This window comes from Eucalyptus grandis, chromosome 3 (genome assembly GCF_016545825.1).
Source record: "Eucalyptus grandis isolate ANBG69807.140 chromosome 3, ASM1654582v1, whole genome shotgun sequence".
Lineage (NCBI taxonomy): Eukaryota > Viridiplantae > Streptophyta > Magnoliopsida > Myrtales > Myrtaceae > Eucalyptus > Eucalyptus grandis.
Window position 1 is genome coordinate 42,899,556 of NC_052614.1, and position 21,824 is coordinate 42,921,379.

Here is a 21,824-nt window from a genome sequence, read left to right on the forward strand (position 1 = left end):
GTCTTACTGGTGGAACCGCAGTTGCGTTGTAGTTCTGCTGTGCTAAATGGTTACTTGCGCCATGAAGTCTTGGACCTTGACCTTAGAATTATGCATCACATCAAACCCTCATACTCCAAGTCATTGCCCTCCTCTTCGCAGCTAAAAACGTGGGGGAAGAACTTCCGCGGGCGGAGAAGCGTTGGCCATTGCTACCTTCTCGTAACGCACTGTGTCTAGTCCTTGACATAAACGCGTTGATCTTGCATCATTGCGAAAGTTTACAAAAGCCCCCTAGTCATTGCTTCACTCGTCTTGGTCACCTCTCTCTCTCTCTCTCCTGCACTCTCTCCTTCCAAAACCCTACGTCATCTTAACATATTCTCCTCCTGCACTGATCACCATATATACATAGCTGACTCGCTAAATAAAACATCTCTCCACACCCAACTTACACTTCATCTCATCACAGTGTTCAACAACACAGAATCTTTAGCTGCTGAGCCAACTCGAAACCCTAGGGCACAAAACAACCAGATATGGAGGAGTATCCGACAGGTTTCAGGTTCTACCCAACTGAGGAAGAGCTCATTTCGTTCTACCTGCACAACCAGCTTCACGGCCTTCAGCAGGACAAGATTCATCGTGTCATCCCAGTCCTCCACATCTTCGACACTGAGCCATGGAATCTCCCACGTAAAACACAATCCACCTGCCCGTGCACGCAATTCTTTACATCCCCTATATTAATTAAATTGTCGACTAAAATTGGGTTCTTGAAAATTTCAATTGTGCATACCAGCAAAATTTCTTTTCCCCATATTTTCTTTGGTGAATTTCTGTTGCAGAGCTTGCGGGAGAGCTGTGCAGAGAAGACAGAGAGCAGTGGTTCTTCTTCGCGCCCATGCAGGAGAGGGAGGCCAGAGGAGGGCGGCCCAGCAGGAGCATGACCACCGGCTACTGGAAGGCCACCGGGTCTCCCGGTTACATCTACTCATCCGACAACAAGGTGATCGGCATGAAGAAGTCGATGGTTTTCTATGTGGGAAAAGCTCCCAAAGGAAGAAAGACCCAGTGGAAATTGAACGAGTACAGGGCCATTGAACTCTCGCCGACCAATCCCAATTCATCGAGCAGTAACATTTCTATTACTAAGGTGAACGCGCGGTCTGAATTTTTGGACCTTTATTTTAATTTTTCAAACACAGAAAGGGTAAAATACCTCCAAGTGCATGACCCCTAGTTTATCCAATTTCTACTTTGAATAATCGTTCTTGTTTTGGTTTTCTGTCATGTACCCTATCGGTCCTATGCAGGTGCACATTTTTGAATATCTGTCTTTAGTTTAATTTCCACATGAACTTTCTCAGAAATATGCAACAGACGTTATTCTCTACATTTCCTTTGCTTGAAATAATGTACTTACAGCTGAAGCGGGAACTCACCTTGTGCCGAGTTTATGTGGTGTCTGGGACGTCTCGAGCATTTGATCGCCGACCATTGGAAGCAGTGGTTGGAGAGACAACAATCCAGGGTGGGGGCTGTGCTGCTAGCAGTGGAGGCATAGGCGGTGGATCTGGAGATATATCATCATCAGGAATAGTAGCAGCCGATGTAGGAAGTTCCAATCAATGGGAGACGGCAAGTTTGGAAGAACCAACGTGGGATTGGGACCAACTGGATTGGCTCTAACTTTATGTAGCAGTTCTCTGATGATGAAGTGAGCTTCTCCAAGTATCAATATTTTTACGTTCACAGTCGATGTGTTGAAGAGCTTGTGACTCGTGGTTTATAAGAAAATCATTTGATCAAGATTGAATACCAGTCAATCTTGAACAAATGTTAGAAAAATTAGGGTCAGTAAAATGTGGGAGTATCTTGTAAAATAATAAGGAATCGGTGAGATATCTGCCATTGTATTTGTATATAGTTCGGTTGCATTTTCGCCCTGCACTTCATCACAATAATAATAAATTAGTGGGATGGTATTTATATCAATATTCATAAAGAGTAATTTAACATCACAGTATTGCACAATTAAAAAGCAAATAAATTAACGCTTTCCATCTCATTATATAGCTCTAATGGTTGTTTTCTTATCAGAATTTCTGAAAGAAAGGATACAAAATGATGAACGAGTAATGAGTGTCTTATATTTATTAGCACATGTATGGCTATTCAAAAATATATTATAGGGTACCAGGTATCTTTATGTAATGTATCCCTGCATAGACTAAAGGATATGGCCCCGTACATTGAAACCATTTTATGCTAAGTATTTCAAGCTTTTAGAACTTGGAACCTAGTCCTTGACATTTAAAACCCATGCTAGAACTACTCAGCCATGCCAATTTTGTATGTTCTCTTGCAAAAACACTAATTATGATGGTTCATGTGCGGAAGTGCAATTAGATATTCTTCCAAGATTTCTTTCATTAGAGACTTGCTTTATGTCTTACACTTGAATAAATAAGGAGAAGTATATAAGCGGAGGAATTGTTTCTAATACATGAACTGCGAAAATCTTTTGAACAACCCCCTCCCATTAGTTAACTATCCAAATCCAAAATTATAAAGGTAACTTATAAAAAAGAAAATAACACAACCTTTGTACCTTATATAAGTCCAAAAGAGAATATGAGGCTAAACAAAGGCATACATGTATTTCATATGACATAAGCATTAATTCTCACAATGATCCATATAATATAATAACTTCAGGTTCTTTTGGTGAATGGTCTACTTATCACAATTATTTATTTATAAAAATATAAAAATCTATTGTATACTAAATGAGTTCATATTATGATGACAATTAGTGCATTAAAAATTGCAATATTTTCTTATGTAATAACTTACAAAGCGCCCTAGGATACCCTTTTTAAAAAAAAATTATATATTATAAAAATCTATGGAATATTGAAACGATACAGGCCTATGGGGCATGAAGAAGAGCATCAATCGATTTTATTAATCAATTTGCAAGGAGAATTGCTCACTTCTTCCTGCAATTCATCAATTAGAAATGCGCGAGGAGCAACAAATATATTCCATTCTACTGTTAATAAGATAACGTCTCTAATATCTAACATCATCAAGTGAATCATAAAAAAATATTAATAAAAAAATAAAGGAAAAAAACGAGAATGCCTCATTTCATATGTTCATGTGCACTAATTTGTGGATGGATCATCTGGCTTGTGTGACTTGTCACTTAATAAGTAAAGTCAAAATTAAGGTTTGGGAAATTACAGTAATAATGTCATAACTTTTGTATAGTATTTACTTTGGTGCCATAACGTATAAAAGAGAGCATTTACTTGAGTATTCTCGATAATTTTCCTTGCCTAAAAATCTCACTTGGCATTACTTTATCATAAAGTTATTCGATGCGGCTTGGAAAATGGTATAATTAAAAGTATACTGAATACGTCGTTTAGTCATTTTCCTTGCCTTTTGCCGCACACCCCACCCCCGCCGAAAAAAAAAATCATTTTCCTTGCCTTAAATTGACAATTTGGGGTTAAATTAGATTCCAGTCGACCTACAAAGCAAGCGTTGCATCCAAATCAAACAGCAAAAGTGATGTTCTTACATCCACACGGAGAGAGCTGTTTACTGCTAAACCATTTGTTTGGTCCAAGTGCAATGCCCCATTTTTACGTTGTCTTCGTCTTCTCTCTTAAGTCAAGACAGGATTTGATAAGTTATTATTTGATTTAGATTTATATATGACAATAAGTTTGGCTTCCGCGAAATTTACTTTTGGTAAGAAAACCATCGTCTCATGATTTTGTCTTGGATCTTTGGAGATTATCATCATCATCATTTTGTTCAGATATTGGAGTGGAGACTGACGTGTGTAGTTTAAATCTTGAACCATTTCGTAATTAGGTTAATTTAGCTGCATAAATGTTGATGGTTCTGACGTCATTTTGTGGGAAATAATTTTTCTTAACGAAGATCTAAAGAACAAAATTCCAACATACTTTAATTAGTACTTGTATTGATAGTCTACTTCTAGCTGGATAGGAGATAAAAAATATATATTTGTGAGATTTTGTGCACAGCTATGTCTGCAAGCTGAAGACTAAAAAGGGTTCTTTGAAAGTTTCCAACAAAAAAAAAAGAAAAAAAAGACGACGCCCGTTCAGGTTCAGCCTTAGAAGATTGCGACGCCGGGAGTGCATGCGGGGCCAAACCAGTAGGCGATGATGTCGCTCTATGTTGACCGGTGGGCTATGGTTATGTTAATTACAGCAATCGGATTGATGCTGCTCGGGCTTTGGAGGTGTCGAACTTTACTCCTCTTAAAGAGAAGCCAATTAACAACATGTATCCTCGGCGCAATCCTAGAGCCCGTAAAAGCGGGGCCGGAAATATGTTCATCGGGAATTTGGACAAGGGAATTGACCCAAAAGCATGACATGGTACATATTCTGCTTTTGAGAATATCGTCTCTAGCAAAGTTGCTACAGATTCTTCTGGTCAATCAAAAGGCAATGGCTTTGTGCCAAATCGTGGAATCTGCTCAGAAAGCTGTGGAGAAGCTAAATGGCATTTTATTGAATGACAAGCCAGTATATGCAGGACAGTAAGAATTTAGTTAAAAATAGCTATTCCGCTACTCGTATCATTAAGTTACAAGGATATCAATATCAACAGGCGACGTATGAAAAAGATCGTCGTTGATCTTACCGTTCAATCTGATTTTACAGTGATTCCAAAAGTTATAAGAATTTCAATCCAAAGCAGTATGATATTCTATTCGAAGCTTCCTTCTCTTCCTAATAAGGTATATCAATCAAATGACACGCTTTTTCAACAATTAGCTCATTCTTTGGTTCATTTGATAATGCTAGAGATAAAGAGCGTGCCTTCGAGAAGGTCCATCAGTCCTCTCTTTGACTCCATATCGATTGCAACACAACTCGCAACACCTGAAGGCTTCCATGAAAGAGCACTTGGAAGCTTTTTCTCCAATGAAAATTCACCACTAACTAAAATCCGACATCTATCACTGCATGAGATGACATCCTCGGCTGCTGCGTGTGTACCTCTTGAATTTCTAACGGCGAAGAACTCTTTGGAGCACTTATTGGGTAAATTGCTATTGGACTTTGAATACGCCGTCATGGAAATTTATACATTGACTACTATGATGGTTAGCATTTGATTGATTAATACGCGTCTTCATTAGATTATTGTTGCCTAAATCCCTCTTAGGTTTGATTTGAATTGCTTTAATTTGAACCGAGGGAAAATCTCCTCTCTTCTCTCTCATCCTTGCTAACTGCGGGAGATCATTTCTTTCTAATCTTTCTGCCTTGTGACGACACGACTATTGTTTTATTTGTTCATGGTCTTCAGATCATAATAACCTCCACCTCCCCACTTTCCTAGTATGATCAATAGACCTGATCATCATGCCAATAACTGGGCATGCTTCGATGATCACTAGAACCATTTAACTTTCAACACTTCATGGTCTAATAGTTATGTGATATCAGTTAGCACAAGCAGCCAAGTAGGGCTTATATAAGGGGAGAAGTACCAAAAAGTCATAAATCTATTGTATTAGTATCGGCTTAGTTTTAAACCTTTCAATTGGATCAATTTAGTTCTAAACCTTTTTTTATATTGATACCAATTCAATCCATTTGGCAAATTTTGATTGGAAATTTCTTACCAAGACATTGACCGACCAACATGGCGTGGCTGATGATGACGTGGACATTTTAAATAATATTTTAATATTTTTTGAATTTTTGAATATTTTAAATAATATTTTGAAATTTTTATCTTTTTTTTTTCCTTCCTTCTTCTTTTCCTTTTCTTTTTCCAGTGACCAATGTTGGCCATCTGCCACATCCATGGCTAGTGAAGGTTGGCCTCGATTGGGCGAGTTCTCACTCATCGACCACACACGAGGATCGGTCTTGCCGAGCCGAGGGTGAGCATTGGCCATCTAGGCACAACTAGTGAGGCCCCCTTTGCCAAATTTGGCAACGTTGACTTTTGCTAAGGCCAGAGCAGCCACATTGTGCCTTGCCTAAGAGATAGTTGGCCTCACCAAGCCTCGCCCTAGCCTAGGCAATTGGGTGAGGGTTAGCGAACCACCGCAAGTCTCTGTCAACATGTCACGCCCCAAACCTTGAGTGTGTGCTCATCCCTTGGTGGTCGATAAAATTTGCGACGTTCCAGGATGCGTCGCCGACTCTTTCTTTTAATTGCACATGCGAAAGCGTATAATAAAATTTCCAGACAACACAAATATGAGATAGAAAAGCAGGATACCATTTTCACCAAAACACTTTTCATAAACAAACTAGTTTATACACAGAGGCCAACTCTAAGGTCTATGTATAGCCATCCATGCTCCCCATCCACTCTTCCGCCTCAAGCTCCGGGTTTTTCACACTAGGGACTTGAAAATATAAGCCCACAACGGGGTGAGACAATGTCTCAGCAAGTTCCCCTAAACCCCGATTAGTACACCAACTCAACTCAGGGTATCTCTCTAGAACCACCCCACAAACAAAACCACGACTAACAACCAACAATCAAATAGTCGATTTGCATGCAACCTTACCCGGTATGTCATACCCCGCACGATATATCTCAACACAATACACGCAATGCACATGGTCATTAAATGATGCAGTTCATCAATCACATACGAGTCGCATCACAAGCGATCTCACCTGGCCATTGCCACACCTTGCACGTTATCGGTTCATGCGTGCGTACCATAAATAATGTGATCAACTTATGCATAATCGGAACCAATGATGCTATGATTCTCATACACTCTTGCACTTTAGTGCACCACCTAACACACATCAATCAATTATACGAGTCCTGATTATAAGGTAAAATCGTTATGACACGTCCCATACCGTACCACACAATTTTACCTCATAATAAGACCCACTATCTCGATGACTCAAACACGTCTAGTTATCACGGCCCACCAACCACGCCCAACTTCCTAGTTATTACTACCCTTCCTAGGGTTACAACAATTACTACCCTTCTTAGGGTTACAACCGAGCTCCCGCCGGTGTCTACTAGCATGACCAAGCATCACCCTCCCCGTGAGGCACGGTAACGTCTAGAACTCCTGCCTAGACGGTATTGATATTGCTAGTATGAGTACCTAGAGGGGGGTGAATAGGTGCCTAAACAATTTATCGATATACGGAAGCGATTCTTAACATATGATAGAAAGTAAATTCTCTCTTAATTAACAAAATGAAATACGATTGAGGTAGAGAGAGTGAGGAAGAGAAAATTGAACACAGGATTTATAGTGGTTCGGCTTATTCCAAGCCTACGTCCACTCTTTTGCACTGACAGCCCACCGGGTGGATTTCACTATGATCAAAAGAGAAGTTACAGCACAGCTTTGCCTTGATTCCACAGTGTAGATGTTTTACCACACCTCCTCAAGGTCTCTCACAAATATAGACTCTCTTTTGTATACAAGTATTCGCTCAAAGGATTTATCTAAACAAATAGGAGCTTCGACTTTGGAATTCTTCTATCGCGCACACCTCGAACAACTAAGAACGTCTTCCTTATATACTCCTTTATGCCATCATACCCGTTGTCACTTACCAAAGGAATTCCTCCAATCTACCCGTTGGACGGAATCAATTAGGAAGATTGTTCGAGCTATTAAAGGAACGTGTTGATAGCCCATCAATCTTCGTTCGCCCATACAATCGGGATCTCGGTTTCCATAAGTAGAACCTTCCAATAATATTTAGACAATCATCGAATCTTCAGTCATTGAATCAATCTTGATCAATCAAAGGATTCTCGATACGTCTTCTCCAACCACGAGATCTTCTCCGGATGATAAGGTTAAATCCCGAACAAAACATCTAGTTCTCGATAACCTTTCTTCAACGGATTAGAGACTGTCAATGAGGATAGACTTTGAGTCTTGAGTCTGGATGTCCGGAAGTCTTCGGAATTTAACTAACGAGTCCGCAGACCTTCGACTAGACTGATGGAAACGTTTTGTCAACTTCAAAACACTTCATGAAGATTTCTCCAACAATCTCCCCTTTTTGATGGTGACAAAACCTTCCCGAGATTTGGATAACTTTGACTGCAAAACATTTCTCAAACACATATGCATATCTTATAGAGATGAATGGCTAAAAGATTAACACTAGAATCTGCAACCACAGAAAATAGGTTAGTCTAGTATATAATAAAACCATCCATAAGATATCAATACTTGTTAATAGAAGCAATCAAGTCCAAGTCTAGTTCGGTTCTCATCCGACACACAAAACTAAGTCAAAGTCCGTCAAAAACAGCTTAAACAACAACACAATCCAACAAACAGGTTAAAAAATGATTGAAAGTTTTTGATCAAATCATGCATCTCTCCCCTTTTTGTCATCATTAAAAAGGATGAGATGAAGTCTTGGGAATGCGGACAAGCTGGAAATCTTCCATAGACTGAACGATGCCTTCCAGCCTTTCAAAGTCTTCCTTCACTGTACAACCTCCTCACTCTTGGCATTGGCCTGATTCGAATAGAGAGGGCTTGCATCTTATCATTCAATGAACAGGAAGAAGCTTGACTTTCATTCTTCAAACTTTGAACTTCGCATCCCAAGGCATAAATTTGACCTTGCATTTCCAAGAGAATATCCAAGATTCTGCGAAAATCTGCTCCATTATCGGTCGAATACTTGCTTCGGCTCGATCGATGGAGTAAAAGCGACGATGGTGGATCAGCATAATCTCGCAGGTTTGGCGATGAAGCTTCATGACCTTCCTCTGGAAATTGAGATGCATAAACATCTTCCGGGTCCGGGCGAGCGATCGACTCCTTCACTTGCATCGGGATATGAAGATGTCACTCCTTTCTCCTGATCTCCCCCTGTTTCCATGCCTACAGGTGGAGAAGAGATTTCCTTAGGTTCTCCTTCTTCTCTTCTTTCTTCTTCAGGTCTTTCTTCCTCTGCTTCTTGCTCTGCTTCTCTTTCTTCTTCTTCCTTCTCCTCTCGCTTCTTTCGTCTTTTGTTCCGATTCTTTCGTGGAACAGACGACTTAAATTCTTCAAAGCCATTGCGAGATGGTGATGTCTTCGTCATCATCTTCATCCTCAACAAGGAGAGCTCTTCTTCTCTTGGATGGAGCAACCATGGGCTCCTTCCCTTTTCTCTTAGCAGCGAGAAGAGAGTTGATGAGATTTGGCGAGTCTTCTCCTTGAATTTCTCCAATTCCTTGCTCGGTTCCTTTCCGACGCATTTTGGTCACCATTTTCAGTCCTACCACCATATGATCGCATGATCGAACACAAAAGATTTGCGGAGGCTGAATATTCGGATGTCCGAATAACTTCGTAACAAGGCTTGGGTAAGGGAGTTGACCTATGTCCTTCATCACCGCTCTCTATACATGTGAAACATAACAAGATGAGGGAGAGAAAACTTCTTTCCACGAGAGGATGGCATACATCAACTTTGCCTCGAGCTTGAAACGTCGGTTTGGAAGTTGATTTCGGTGAAGGCAATTAATCACAATCTTGTGAAGCAAGATGTTGAATGCATTCATCCGTGAGTAGGTGATCTTCTCATCTGTTCTCCCGTCCTTCACCGGTTCAAGTGTGGCCCGAGCAATGGAAACTTTGATTGGTTGATATCTGCCTCTCTCAACTTCTAACACATCTCGGATATTCATATCCACAACATAGTCTTGTTCTTTAACGCTGAAGGAGAATCTATTCGCATCCAAAAGCTAAGATTTGAATAGAAATATGCAGTCAATTCAGCATAAGCCTCGGTTGAGTCGAGCGAGAACTTTTCAAGTTGAAGATAATGAACTTTTCCCTTAAGTTCACTTTCACAAAGATCCAGAAAATCAAAGTCCACACTCCTAGGGTTTATTACCCCACGCTTAAGCAATTTCGAGTACAGATCATTTTGTTCCTTTGATCTGAACAAATCTCCTATTTTTCCTTGAATTTCAGCCGCAATACCCATTTTCGGTTGAAATAGACTGAACAGATTGTCATCGTCATTCCCATCTACAGATTCGGTCCCCAAATCACGAGGATCACTTGGGATATTCGCAAGGGTTTCCTCGGCCACCCCTTTACGAGCGATTCCCAAACTTTCCATTTTTCGCGAAAGATATACTCGTTCTTATATCCTTTGTCTCTAAGAAACTCATCAACATAGTTCAAAGGAGTACGAATTCCTTTTAAGGCACGATATAGCTTGTAAATAAAAGCGGGCTTTTGAACTCTTACGGGGTCTGCATCCTCGATGATTTCTTCCTGATGCTGATGAACAACGCCTTGAGGACTAGATGGTGGAGAATGACGCTGCTGAGAATGTTGTGGGCTCGGTTGCGATCTGGAGTAACTTCATCTTGATGGAAGATCGAAGTGCGTAGGCCCCTCACTCATTCTCTCGTGGTCCCCCGCTTGCGATTCTTGAGGACTTTCGTGAAGAGGACGTCTTTCTCGGTGTTTGGAAGATTCCTTGCTTGACTTTCCCGAAAAGATGACAACTTTTTCAAGATTGAGCGAAGAAGACAAATGGGAATGGAGGATCGATGCTTTCTAGGGTTTTTGAGAGAAAAGTGAATAGAAAAGTGAAGAGGAATCGACAGTGCACAATCGGTTAAAAAGAAGAGTAAACGAACCGTCACAAAGGAAATAAAAATATGCCTTTTCAAAATAACTGTCTTTATCCGCAAAATAGCTATTTCAAAAATAACTTCCCTTTTGAAAATGAATCGATGCAATATTTACGTTAATTAAATATAGCAACAATTTAAACACAGTCTGATGATCGTACATTTTCAAGATAAGATTGGAGAGAGAAAGACTTACAATCTGAAGGTCGAGCCAAGACTGTAGATAAAGTCTTGTAAGCCTGAGTCTGAAAGTCTTTAGACTTTGATATCCTCATACCTCAAAATGTCGAGTCTGGACCGTATAGACTGAAATTGATTTTTCTCCAAAGGCTTTGTGAGTATATCAGCCCAGTTGATTCTTTGAGTCAACAAATTGAATTGAAACATCTCCATTTTGAACATGATCTCTAATAAAGTGATGTCGAATCTCTATATGCTTTGCTCTTGAGTGGAGAATTGGATTTTTGGTGAGGTTGATAGCGCTGGTGTTGTCGCAATTAATCTCCGTGCATGAGTCTTCAATTTCAAAATCTCTTAGCTGTTGTTTTATCCATAGAATTTGCGAACAGCAGCTTCCAAGAGCTACATACTACGCTTCGTTGTTGAAAGAGACACAGTGCTTTGTTTCCTTGAAAACCAAGACACTATCCTGCTTCCAAGCAACTGGCAAGTTCCTGAAGTGCTCTTTCTATCAACTCTGCAACCGGCCAGATCTGCGTCTGAATATCCTAGAAGATTAAAGTCTCCCTTCTTAGGATACCAAAGACCGATGCTTGATGATGAAGCGACGTATTTAATGATGCGTTTCGCAAACCGAGATGAGATTCTCTAGGATCGATTGAAACCTAGCACAGATGCAAACACTCAACAAAATATCAGTCTAGAGGCAGTAAGATAAAGAAGTGATCCAATAATGCTCTGTCATGACTTTTGATCAACTTTCTTCCCTTCTTCATCTTTGTCTATCTTTAAAGAACTTGACATTGGTATGTCGGTCTTTTTGCACTTTTCCAGTCCAAACCTTTTGACAAGATCATTAACATATTTTTCTTGATAAATAAAAGTTCCTTCCTTCAATTGTTTTACTTGAAGACCAAGAAAGAATGTTAACTCTCCCATCATACTCATTTCAAACTCATCCTGCATAGACTTTGAAAATTTCTTGCACAGACTTTCATTAGAGGATCCAAAAATAATATCATCCACATATATTTGAACAAGTAAGAAACTTTTGTTTTCCTTCTTGATAAATAAAGTCGTATCTACTTTACCTTTGACAAAACCATTTTGTATTAGGAACTTACTTAATTGTCGTACCAAGCCCGATGTGCTTGCTTTAAACCATACAAAGCCTTTTCGCCCGAAGACCGAGTCCGGCTTCTTTGGGTCTTCAAACCCTGGTGGTTATTCCACATAAACTTCCTCATGGATAAATCCATTTAGGAAGGCGCTTTTGACGTCCATTTGGAATAACCTGAAATTCTTATAACAAGCAAACGCAAGTAATAGTCGAATAGCTTCTAACCTTGCCACTGGAGCGTAAGTCTCATCATAGTCTATTCCTTCTTCTTGCGTATATCCCTTGGCCACGAGTCTTGCTTTATTTCGTACGACTTTTCCTTTCTCGTTCATCTTGTTTCTGAACACCCATTTAGCTCCAATAATAGTTTTACCTTTTGGTTTGGATGTCAATTCCCAGACATCATTTATGCTGAACTGTCTGAGCTCTTCTTGCATAGCTTCAATCCAGCTTTCATCAGAAAAAGCTTCTTCTATGCTCTTTGGTTCAATTTCAGAAACGAGTGCCACATCACTAGACTCTTCTCGCCTTTTGGATCTGGTGCGAATTCCTTCATTAATTTCGCCGATTATAAGATCTTTGGGATGACCGGACTTATGTTTCCATTACTTGTTGATTTGTCTGGATGATGATCTCTTTCTTTATTTGGATCTTCACTAACAACCCGATGCTGGTTTTCCAGAGTCTGAGATGCTTCTTGAGTTGTAGACTTTGGAGGGTTGGGGCAGGTTCAGACTCTTCTTGATGAGTCTGACTTGATTCATCTTGCGTTGAGTCTTGAAATTTGACATTCATTGACTCCTCCACGGGCCCACTCTTCTTGTTATAGACTCGTAAGCTTTGCTTGATGTAGAATATCCAAGGAAGATACCTTCATCTGATCTTTCTTCAAACTTACCAACTCGATCTGCTTTCCCGAATACATGGAGTGCATGAATCGCCTTTTGGTATGGCAATGTCTGGGTAGTCCTCGAACAAGCTGTTTTGAAGAGATTTTGGCTAATTGCTTCATGTTGACATGACCAAGCTTTTTGTGCCATAAGCTTTCACATCCAGAAGATAGATATTTCCATGTCTTCGACCCATGAAAGACTGAGTAGAGTCTTTGCGATTCCGAACATGTTCCTTCTTGAAAGAAGATCTTGAAACCAAGATCACACAATTGACTAATGCTGAGAAGATTGTAATTGAGTCCTTCCACTAAGGAAACATTACTTATTGTGAGAGTTCCAATTTTCACGGTTCCAAATCCCACAATACTTCCTTTGCTGTTTCCTTCAAATGAAACTTTTCCACCATTTACTTGAGCAATCTTTATAAAGCAATTTGAGTCTCATGTCATGTGTCTTGAGCATCCGCTGTCAAGATACCACTTTACCTGTTTCTTGACGGAGACCCGCATTTAAAATAAAGTCTCAAGCTTTCTTTGGTACCCAAATTTTCTTGGGTCCTTTGGTGTTAGTAAGATAAACAAGATTAGCCCATACTTTCTTAACGGGTTTCCATACCATAGGACACTCTTTTTCAAAGTGATCCTGACTGTTGCACTTAGAACATCCGAGAGCATTTCTACCTACGGTTTTACAAAAACTTTCTTGAAGTAATTTTTGTAAACCTCACTCGAGAGTCTTTTCTTAATTCTTTCTTTTACTTTAGGAAAATCAATCAAGGGAATTGTTTCTTCACATACCTAGACCAGACTTATTGAAGTAAGGTCTTTGTCTTTGAAAGAATTTTCTCAAGTTTTTCAGACCCTATAGAAAATTTCTTTGATATATTTGATAAGTCTGTTTTTAAAAAAACATTTTCTTTTAAAAGATTATCTTCATTTTCTTTAAGATTGGAAACAGACAAGTCTAGACTTTTAACTCTTTCTGCTAAAACATTTTCCTTTTGTTTTAGAGCTGAGTTTTCTTTTTTTCAGTTCGGAAATTCTTTTGAGAGAAGTCTTAAGACTAAAGCATAGTTCATCAATATATTTAGAAACTTTAACAGGAATTTTAAAATCACTTGCCTCAAATTCACTGTCTGAGTCTGATCCTGAGTCTGATCCAGAGTCTGAGTCTGATTGTGCCATCAGACATAGATTGGCATATTCATTATCACTTTCTTCACACTCGCATCACTCCGGTTTCGGCTTTGAGAGCTTTTCAAAATTTTTTCAGCTTTTCCTTTCTTCTTCTTCGAAGAGGACAGTTAGGTCCGATGTGTCCCTTTTTCTTGCATTCAAAGCGACTACATCTTTATTTGGTTCCTCATCATCAACGAGACTTGGTCTCGCTGTCTTTGAAAGCTTTGTTTCTTTGAGTTGAACCTTCTTCCTTTTCTATTTAGTTTTCTGAATCTTCTTATCATGAGAGCAAGCTCCTCATCGTCCATATCATCTTCGAATCTGTATCATCGAATCATCATTTGATTTTAATGCAATGGATTTCTTACCTTTTGGATCTTCATCTTCATTGATCCTTTCCACTTCATAGGACTCAAGAGTTCCAATCGCTCGTCGACGGATAGTGGCATGATTCTCTCGCGTCTCTCTTATCGAAGTCTTTATGTGATTCCAATCCTGGAGAGTCCACGCAAGCTTGTTTATCTTCATGGGATCGGAAGTTGGTTGACCTTGATTTTCAAGACCATTCACAATATCTCGTAAACGACCGAACATGTCGGATATTGATTCTCCCGGTTTCATTCTCGAAGGCTTCGTATTGACCGAGAAGAATGTTGATTCTTGTTTCCTTCACTCGACTGTTCCTTCATAGGTGATATGCAATCTGTCCCAAACTTCTTTTGCTGTACCACAAGAAGATATTCTATTATATTCAGTTGGTGATAAAGCACAATATAAGGAGTAAATTGCTTTTGCATCGAGTGTCTGTCTCTTGATTATTTCTTCCTGAGACATTCCGCTGGTTTCTTCATTTCTTTTCCTCTTTCGTAGACTCGATGCATTGGTAGGAGTAATTCCTTTTTCTACAACGTCCCATTCCGAGGATCCTTTGATCGTAGGAAAGCTTTCATCTTGTTCTTCCGGATGTTGTAATCCTTTCCATCAAAGTAGGGTGGTCTGGTATTGCTTTGCCCTTCCATCGCCCCCGGTGCTAGCATACTAGCCATGGATCTTTTACTATGAAGTAAAACACTTCAAATAAAGTAAGTACACAGGCTCTGATACCAATTGATATTGCTAGTATGAGTACCTAGAGGGGGTGAATAGGTGCCTAAACAATTTATCGATATACGGAAGTGATTCTTAACATATGATAGAAAGTAAATTCTCTCTTAATTAACAAAATGAAATACGATTGAGGTAGAGAGAGTGAGGAAGAGAAAATTGAACACGGGATTTATAGTGGTTCGGCTTATTCCAAGCCTACGTCCACTCTTTTGCACCGACAGCCCCCACCGGGTGGATTTCACTATGATCAAAAGAGAAGTTACAGCACAGCTTTGCCTTGATTCCACAAAGTGTAGATGTTTTACCACACCTCCTCAAGGTCTCTCACAAATATAGACTCTCTTTTGTATACAAGTATTCGCTCAAAGGATTTATCTAAACAAATAGGAGCTTCAGACTTTGGAATTCTTCTATCGCGCACACCTCGAACAACTAAGAACGTCTTCCTTATATACTCCTTTATGCCATCATACCCGTTGGCACTTACCAAAGGAATTCCTCCAATCTACCCGTTGGACGGAATCAATTAGGAAGATTGTTCGAGCTATTAAAGGAACGTGTTGATAGCCCATCAATCCCGTTCGCCCATACAATCGGGATCTCGGTTTCCATAAGTAGAACCTTCCAATAATATTTAGACAATCATCGAATCTTCAGTCATTGAATCAATCTTGATCAATCAAAGGATTCGATACGTCTTCTCCAACCACGAGATCTTCTCCATATGATAAGGTTAAATCCCGAACAAAACATCCAGGTTACGGATAACCTTTCTTCAATGGATTAGAGACTGTCAATGAGGATAGACTTTGAGTCTTGAGTCTCGGATGTCCGGAAGTCTTCAGACTTTAACTAACAGAGTCTGCAGACCTTCAGACTAGACTGATGGAAACGTTTTGTCAACTTCAAAACACTTCACGAAGATTTCTCCAACAGGTATCCCAAAGAGGGACATCGGTTTGTCCTCTACCGCGACTGGCTTCCGAACTCTTGCCGAGCATCGCCTCCAAACTCCCGTTGGGTGATGGTTTGTCCCCAACTCTCGTTGGGTAGGCAAGCATACCACTACAACTCACTTTCTCATAAAAGCAGTTCATTTCCAATGTCCCTCGTACAAATCATTTTTCCCCTTTTTGTGGAAACTATACATTTCATGCGGATATCCATGCATTTACACATCCCATTCACTCCATAATATCCAAACACATGAAACAAGACAATTTTTCTCTTCTAGATGAACAGCGCGCGTAAATAGTGCATGTGAATAGTACTATGTGAACAGTACCTCGTGACAATGCATGTGAATAGTATTTTGTGAATAGTGTCGCGTGAACAATAATTTGTGAACAATGTCGCATGAACAGTAAATTCCCAAAATTAAATAAGTAATAAATTAAATTCAGAAATTAAACAAAACCTTAATTAAAGCAAACAATCAATTAATTAAGGCTAAATATGCTTAATTAAGCACGTAGACATCATTAAGCAAAGAAAGTGAGATTAAGCTAAACTAATCTTAACCATCCATCTAACGACCTATCTTAAGGCTAATACAACTTAATTAAACCTCCTAAACTAGGATTAGCCCTAACTAAACCAACTCTAGGCAAGTTTAGGCACTAATCGATGGATTAGGAGCTAAACTCACCCGTTAAGTAAGCTGAAGACACAGACATGGTAGCAGCGACAAAGGCGATGAAGACACGAGTCTCCCGGCACCAATGGTGACACAATCGGCATGGTGAGGACAGCAGAGGTCGTGGCTCAACCCACGGCCAAGGGGGGAAAGAGCTCGGTTTGGGGGTGGTGGTGGTGGTTTGGAGTAATGGCAGCCTGGATCGCGGAGCAAGCGGCGGCAAGAGGTGGTGACGGTGGTGTGGTGACGGTGGTGTGGGGACGGCGGTGGTAGCTCACGGCGGTGAGCGGCAGCGTTGGGCGTGCTGTAGCTTGCTACAAGTGGCAGCGCGAATGGTGCGGTAGCTCGTCGGGCTTAATGGCGAGATGGCTCGTCGGACATGCGGTGGGTGGTGGTAGTTCGGTGGTCAAGAGGTGGTGGTGAGTAGGGCGTGGGCGGTGGTGGTGTTGGTGGTGAGGAGCAGAACGAAGAAGAAGAAGAAGAGGAGGAGGAAGCTCGGTCGAGAGGGAGGGGGAGAGAGAAGAGAGAGGGAGAGAGAAAGAATAAAATAAGAGGGAAAATGGGGGTGGCAAAAGGGTGGCGTGAGAAAAGAGAGAAGAAGAAAGAAAGAAAGAGGAAGGGGGGAAGAATCACGTGGGGGAGGAGGAGAGAGGAGAGAGAAAAGGAGGGGAGAAATGGGGATGTCACACAACATACCCGAGCCATAGCAAACAACCCAACCTCGTTGTCAAAGCCTCAATCTTAGAACCTAATGGATGCGGTAGCCTCGCAAATGTCAATTCCCAAAAATCTATCACTGAACCCTAAAACCTATTCTTAATTGCCGCTCTATCACTCCTCTCCCACAAATCTTGTCCACTTCTCTGCCTGATTACCCCCAGCAACAAAAGCAACAGCAAAAGCAATTGTAGCCAAAACCGTAACCTTAATCGCTCACTTGGGCATTTGCCCTCAGCCTAGTGGGGTCAATCCTCGCTTGTGGCTAGCAAGTGAGACCTTGCCTAAGCGAGGCCAGCCCTCACTGGCTATGGCTATGGCCGGTGGCTAGCACAAAAGAAAAGGAAGAGAAAGGGAGAAGGAAAAAAGAAAAAGAAAAAAATTCCATAAATTCAAAAAAATTATTAAAATATTATTAAAAATGTCCACATCAGTATCGGCCGTGCCACATCGGTTGGCGGGTGTCTCGTCGTAATTATGTCCTAAATTGGTCAAATGAACTAAATTGACCAAATGAACTGAATTGACATTAATGTGAAAATATTTAGGATTAAATTGATCCAGTTGAAAGATTTAAGATTGAATATGTACTAATATAATAGATTTACAATTTTTTTTTGGGTACTTTTTCCTATACAAGGGAGCATTGTAGGCTGATTAAAACACTAGTAAATCTTCCACGAAAGTCCTATCAAGCAAGCTCATGGGAAATCTTATTTGCAGAGTCAAGGGCTCTAGGAGAAAGATATTTGCTAGCACTAAAACAATTCTTCTACAATTTAGTCACAAACTGTATGGCAAAGGCCTAAAGGAATGGGTCCTTACCTTTTAATTGGTTGTCTAACCCCTGGAAGGCCTATGGGCCTTACTTTGTTCGGATTCAAGTCTTTTGTACTAAATGAGGTAGCTAATGAAAAGTTATTTCTTGACCAAAAAAAGAAATAAAAAACAATTCTTCTATATCTCGCCTTTGTTAATTCTTGTATAGCTTGATGTGTTCTTAACATCATGGGGCAAAACTTCGACCATGATGATTCTAATCAAATTAAATTTTGTCCTTTCGAATTTTCTTCAATGCTTTCTTTCTTTCTTATTGAATTGGCACACATGAAGTGAAACTTGGCGTTTTTTATTCACATCTTATATCATTGGGATGTTAAATTTGCATGTAGCACCCTAAAGTTTGAATGCAGAATTCTAAAAAGCAGGTTACCTAGAAGAATAGAAAGCAGTAGGAAGTGAAATATTTTATCTTTCACTCTAGATCTTATGCTTGAAGACAAAATGATTGTTGATTGGATGACCCATGTCACGCCTCGAACTCCAAACACGCGCACATCCCTCGGTGGTCGATCAAATTGCGGCTTTCCCAAGACACGGTGCCGACCCTTTCTTTTTATGCACATGCGGAAGTGAACTCATAATTACCCAACCAACAAATGAGCACATGGGATAATAAAAACATGACAACCAATTATCACAAATCATACTTTATATACATGTTAGGTTAAACCTATAGGTCTATATATACCAGTCTATCTCCAAAAAGAAATTACTAAGTTACCTACGCTCCGGACCCTTTAGCCTCGGGCTCCGGGTTGTCCACTTTAGGGACCTGAAAATATTTAAACCACGACGGGGTGAGAATAAATCTCAACGAGTCAACACCCTAAACCCGGATTAGAACGAGAATTTACTCAAAGGTACCCTAAACAGGCGTCACACACAACTTACCTCGCCTCAACATGTCCCTACACATTAGTACATCATATATGCACTTATAAACGCAGCATGCATAATCAATAACTAGAACATATCATTTCATATCTCAAACAATCACAGAGGTCCCGATTATAGGGTAAAATTGTTATGATACATCTTATTTTGTGCCACACAATTTTGTTCCATAATAAGGCATAGTTATCTCTATCACTCAGGCATGTTCTAGTTATTATGACCCATCGACTACGGCCAACTCACCAGTCAGCGGTCATCCGGCATAACCGAGCATTGTCCTGCTCTATCGGGCACGACAACGTCCCGCGTAAACCATCAAGACGGCATTCCATAAAGGAGCATCGGTCCAGCCTCCATTGCGACCGGCATCCGTTGTCAAGGGCATTTGAACTTAATCAGGCATCGTCCTGTGTAAACACATCAGGACGGGTTTACTACCCCGCGTAAAAGCATCGGGGTACTTAAGTGATCACACACTAGCACATACTTGGCCAAGAATACCGTACTTTGCACTCAAATATCTTAATTTCAAATAATGGACTTGGCCAATTTTCTTCATATTAAAAATTCCCGGTAAAATAATTGTGCGTGGTCACACATTCAAATCGAACCATAAAATGTGGTACTCTCCCATTTTAAAATTCCACAATTTTATATAGTACATAAAATATTTTTGGTGTCAAAAACCAACACCTGGTATTTTTCTATTTAAATACCGTAAAATCAATTTTTGTAATAATAGTCCAAAACAACAATCAAGCACCCAATTGCATGAATATGCAATCAATTTCACATATAAACACATCCACAACGATCGGTATTTAAATATAAGCACCCAATTGCATGAATATGCAATAATATCCCATCATAATTTATGCTAATTATAATTAATTAAATAAATTACAAATTATTTAAATTAATTCACTTAATTAATTTAAATAAGCTAACCGAACTAATCTAATTGGGCTAACTAAACTAATCTAACGAGGCTAATTACATTAATCTAATTAACCTAACTAACCACCTAACTAGACTAGTTTGGGTAACTAACTAACCTAACTAACTTAGTTACACTAACTGTAAATCAGTCTGCCTTTTCTCTTACTGCAAATCCTATCCTACATGCTCGAACCAAACACATCGAAGTTCGACTTCCACTTTGTCCGGGAAAAAGTTTCATCAGGCTCACTAGGTGTTCGTAATGTCCTTAGCACTCATCAGCTTGCTGATATTTTTTTCCAATCCGTTATCACGATTGGATCACTCCCCAATTTGCGGGGGGATGTTGAGACTCATCCCGCATAGCCTCTTGCTGTTTCAACAAGGAAGAAAAGAAATGAAGATGCTGCTGGCATGACAAAGACGGGAAGAAATGAAGTGAGCGAATCATCAACTATATCAGCTACGCGTATGCCTGGTGTTGCTGCTTCGACTAGAAAGGAAAGAGATGAAGTCGGTAATGAATCTTCCAGCTCCACATGTCAAACTATGACTGGTGCTCTGCTGCATAACCATTACTTTGTTTTGTGCCCTTAACAGAACGAGAAGTCAAGCAACAGATTGGGATGCATGATCCTTTTACTTTCATTCCGTTATGTTCTGTTTTCTGTTCGTTTGTTTCTCTGTTAAATGAACTGTAAAACTACCTTTGGCTGTTCTTTAGATCTGAGCATGGAATATAAATAGAGAACAAAGCAAGCGAGTGAGCAAGCTCTCAGATGAATGTTTTCTTTTTTTTGTTTTGTTTAGAATACACAGAGAAGAAATCATGAAAGCTCAAATTCTTCGTCTACACTCATCGCTCTTCCTCTCATTCCATTCATAAATCTTCTCAGCGAGAAGTTTCTGTGAAGGGCTTGGTGATCGTGACCGTCGTAGATCGATGCGCTTCGCCACGATGCGAGACCACTCCGAGCTCTCTAGGCCAGCCTACGACAAGATTGTAGACCCCAAGCTGGTTAAGATTATCATTTATTACAAAGTGTGAGTTTCATCTCCCTTTGTCTATCTAGTGATCTGTTGAGTTTTTGTTTCCATGAACTTACTCAGGGAGGAATTTGCAGGCTTTATGCATGGGAAGGATGATGGGGGTGAAAGCAACTTATCATTCCTTTGGACATTAAATATTAGATTTTTTTATTTCTTTGCTCAGGTCAATGATCTTTCATTGAATAATGTTCTCTTTTTGGTTGTACGAAGAGTAGCATCCCTGCTTTCAAAACTCTCTCTCTCTAGGGATATTATAATTGAAAGTTGATCCTTCACCATCTTGGGCAAATTGATCTACTCTATCTCCTAAATGAGAGGATCTCATGCTTTGTAAATATATGTTGCTTTGCTTTATTTTCTTGGATATGCTTTTTGTGCAAAAAACATCAAATATATCCCCAAGCATTGCTCGGGTAAGTGTAGCGATAGTCCTATGCATTTAATAGTCATTTGAGTTCAAAACTTGTAATTTTGATCAAATGAGTTGTAAGACCACATTCACCTGTTAACCATTGTTGATGCTAAAATAAGCCAGTCAAATCGGCCATGGGTTAAAGGATTTGATTGCAAATTTTCTATAAAAGCTAGGAATCGATCAAGCAAAATTAGATGTTAGA

At 39.9% G+C, this 21,824-nt stretch overlaps 1 protein-coding gene across 1 annotated transcript; it reads left to right on the top strand.

The window, feature by feature from the left end:
• The first annotated feature begins 272 nt into the window (after window positions 1-272).
• LOC104439683 (NAC domain-containing protein 90) lies at window positions 273-1,923 on the top strand. Its single transcript, XM_010052709.3, has 3 exons — window positions 273-675; window positions 828-1,135; window positions 1,408-1,923. Exons 1-3 carry the CDS (start codon window positions 519-521, stop codon window positions 1,669-1,671), a joined length of 729 nt encoding a protein of 242 aa, XP_010051011.2. The 5' UTR covers window positions 273-518; the 3' UTR covers window positions 1,672-1,923.
• Window positions 1,924-21,824: the final 19,901 nt, after the last annotated feature.

What these genes read in the sequence shown, in the direction of transcription:
- LOC104439683 (XM_010052709.3), top strand. Translation starts at nt 519, where the DNA reads ATGGAGGAGTATCCGACAGGTTTCAGGTTCTACCCAACTGAGGAAGAG. An exon ending in TGAGCCATGGAATCTCCCAC is followed by an intron (nt 676 to 827) that starts GTAAAACACAAT and finishes TTTCTGTTGCAG; the next exon opens with AGCTTGCGGGAGAGCTGTGC. An exon ending in GTAACATTTCTATTACTAAG is followed by an intron (nt 1,136 to 1,407) that starts GTGAACGCGCGG and finishes ATGTACTTACAG; the next exon opens with CTGAAGCGGGAACTCACCTT.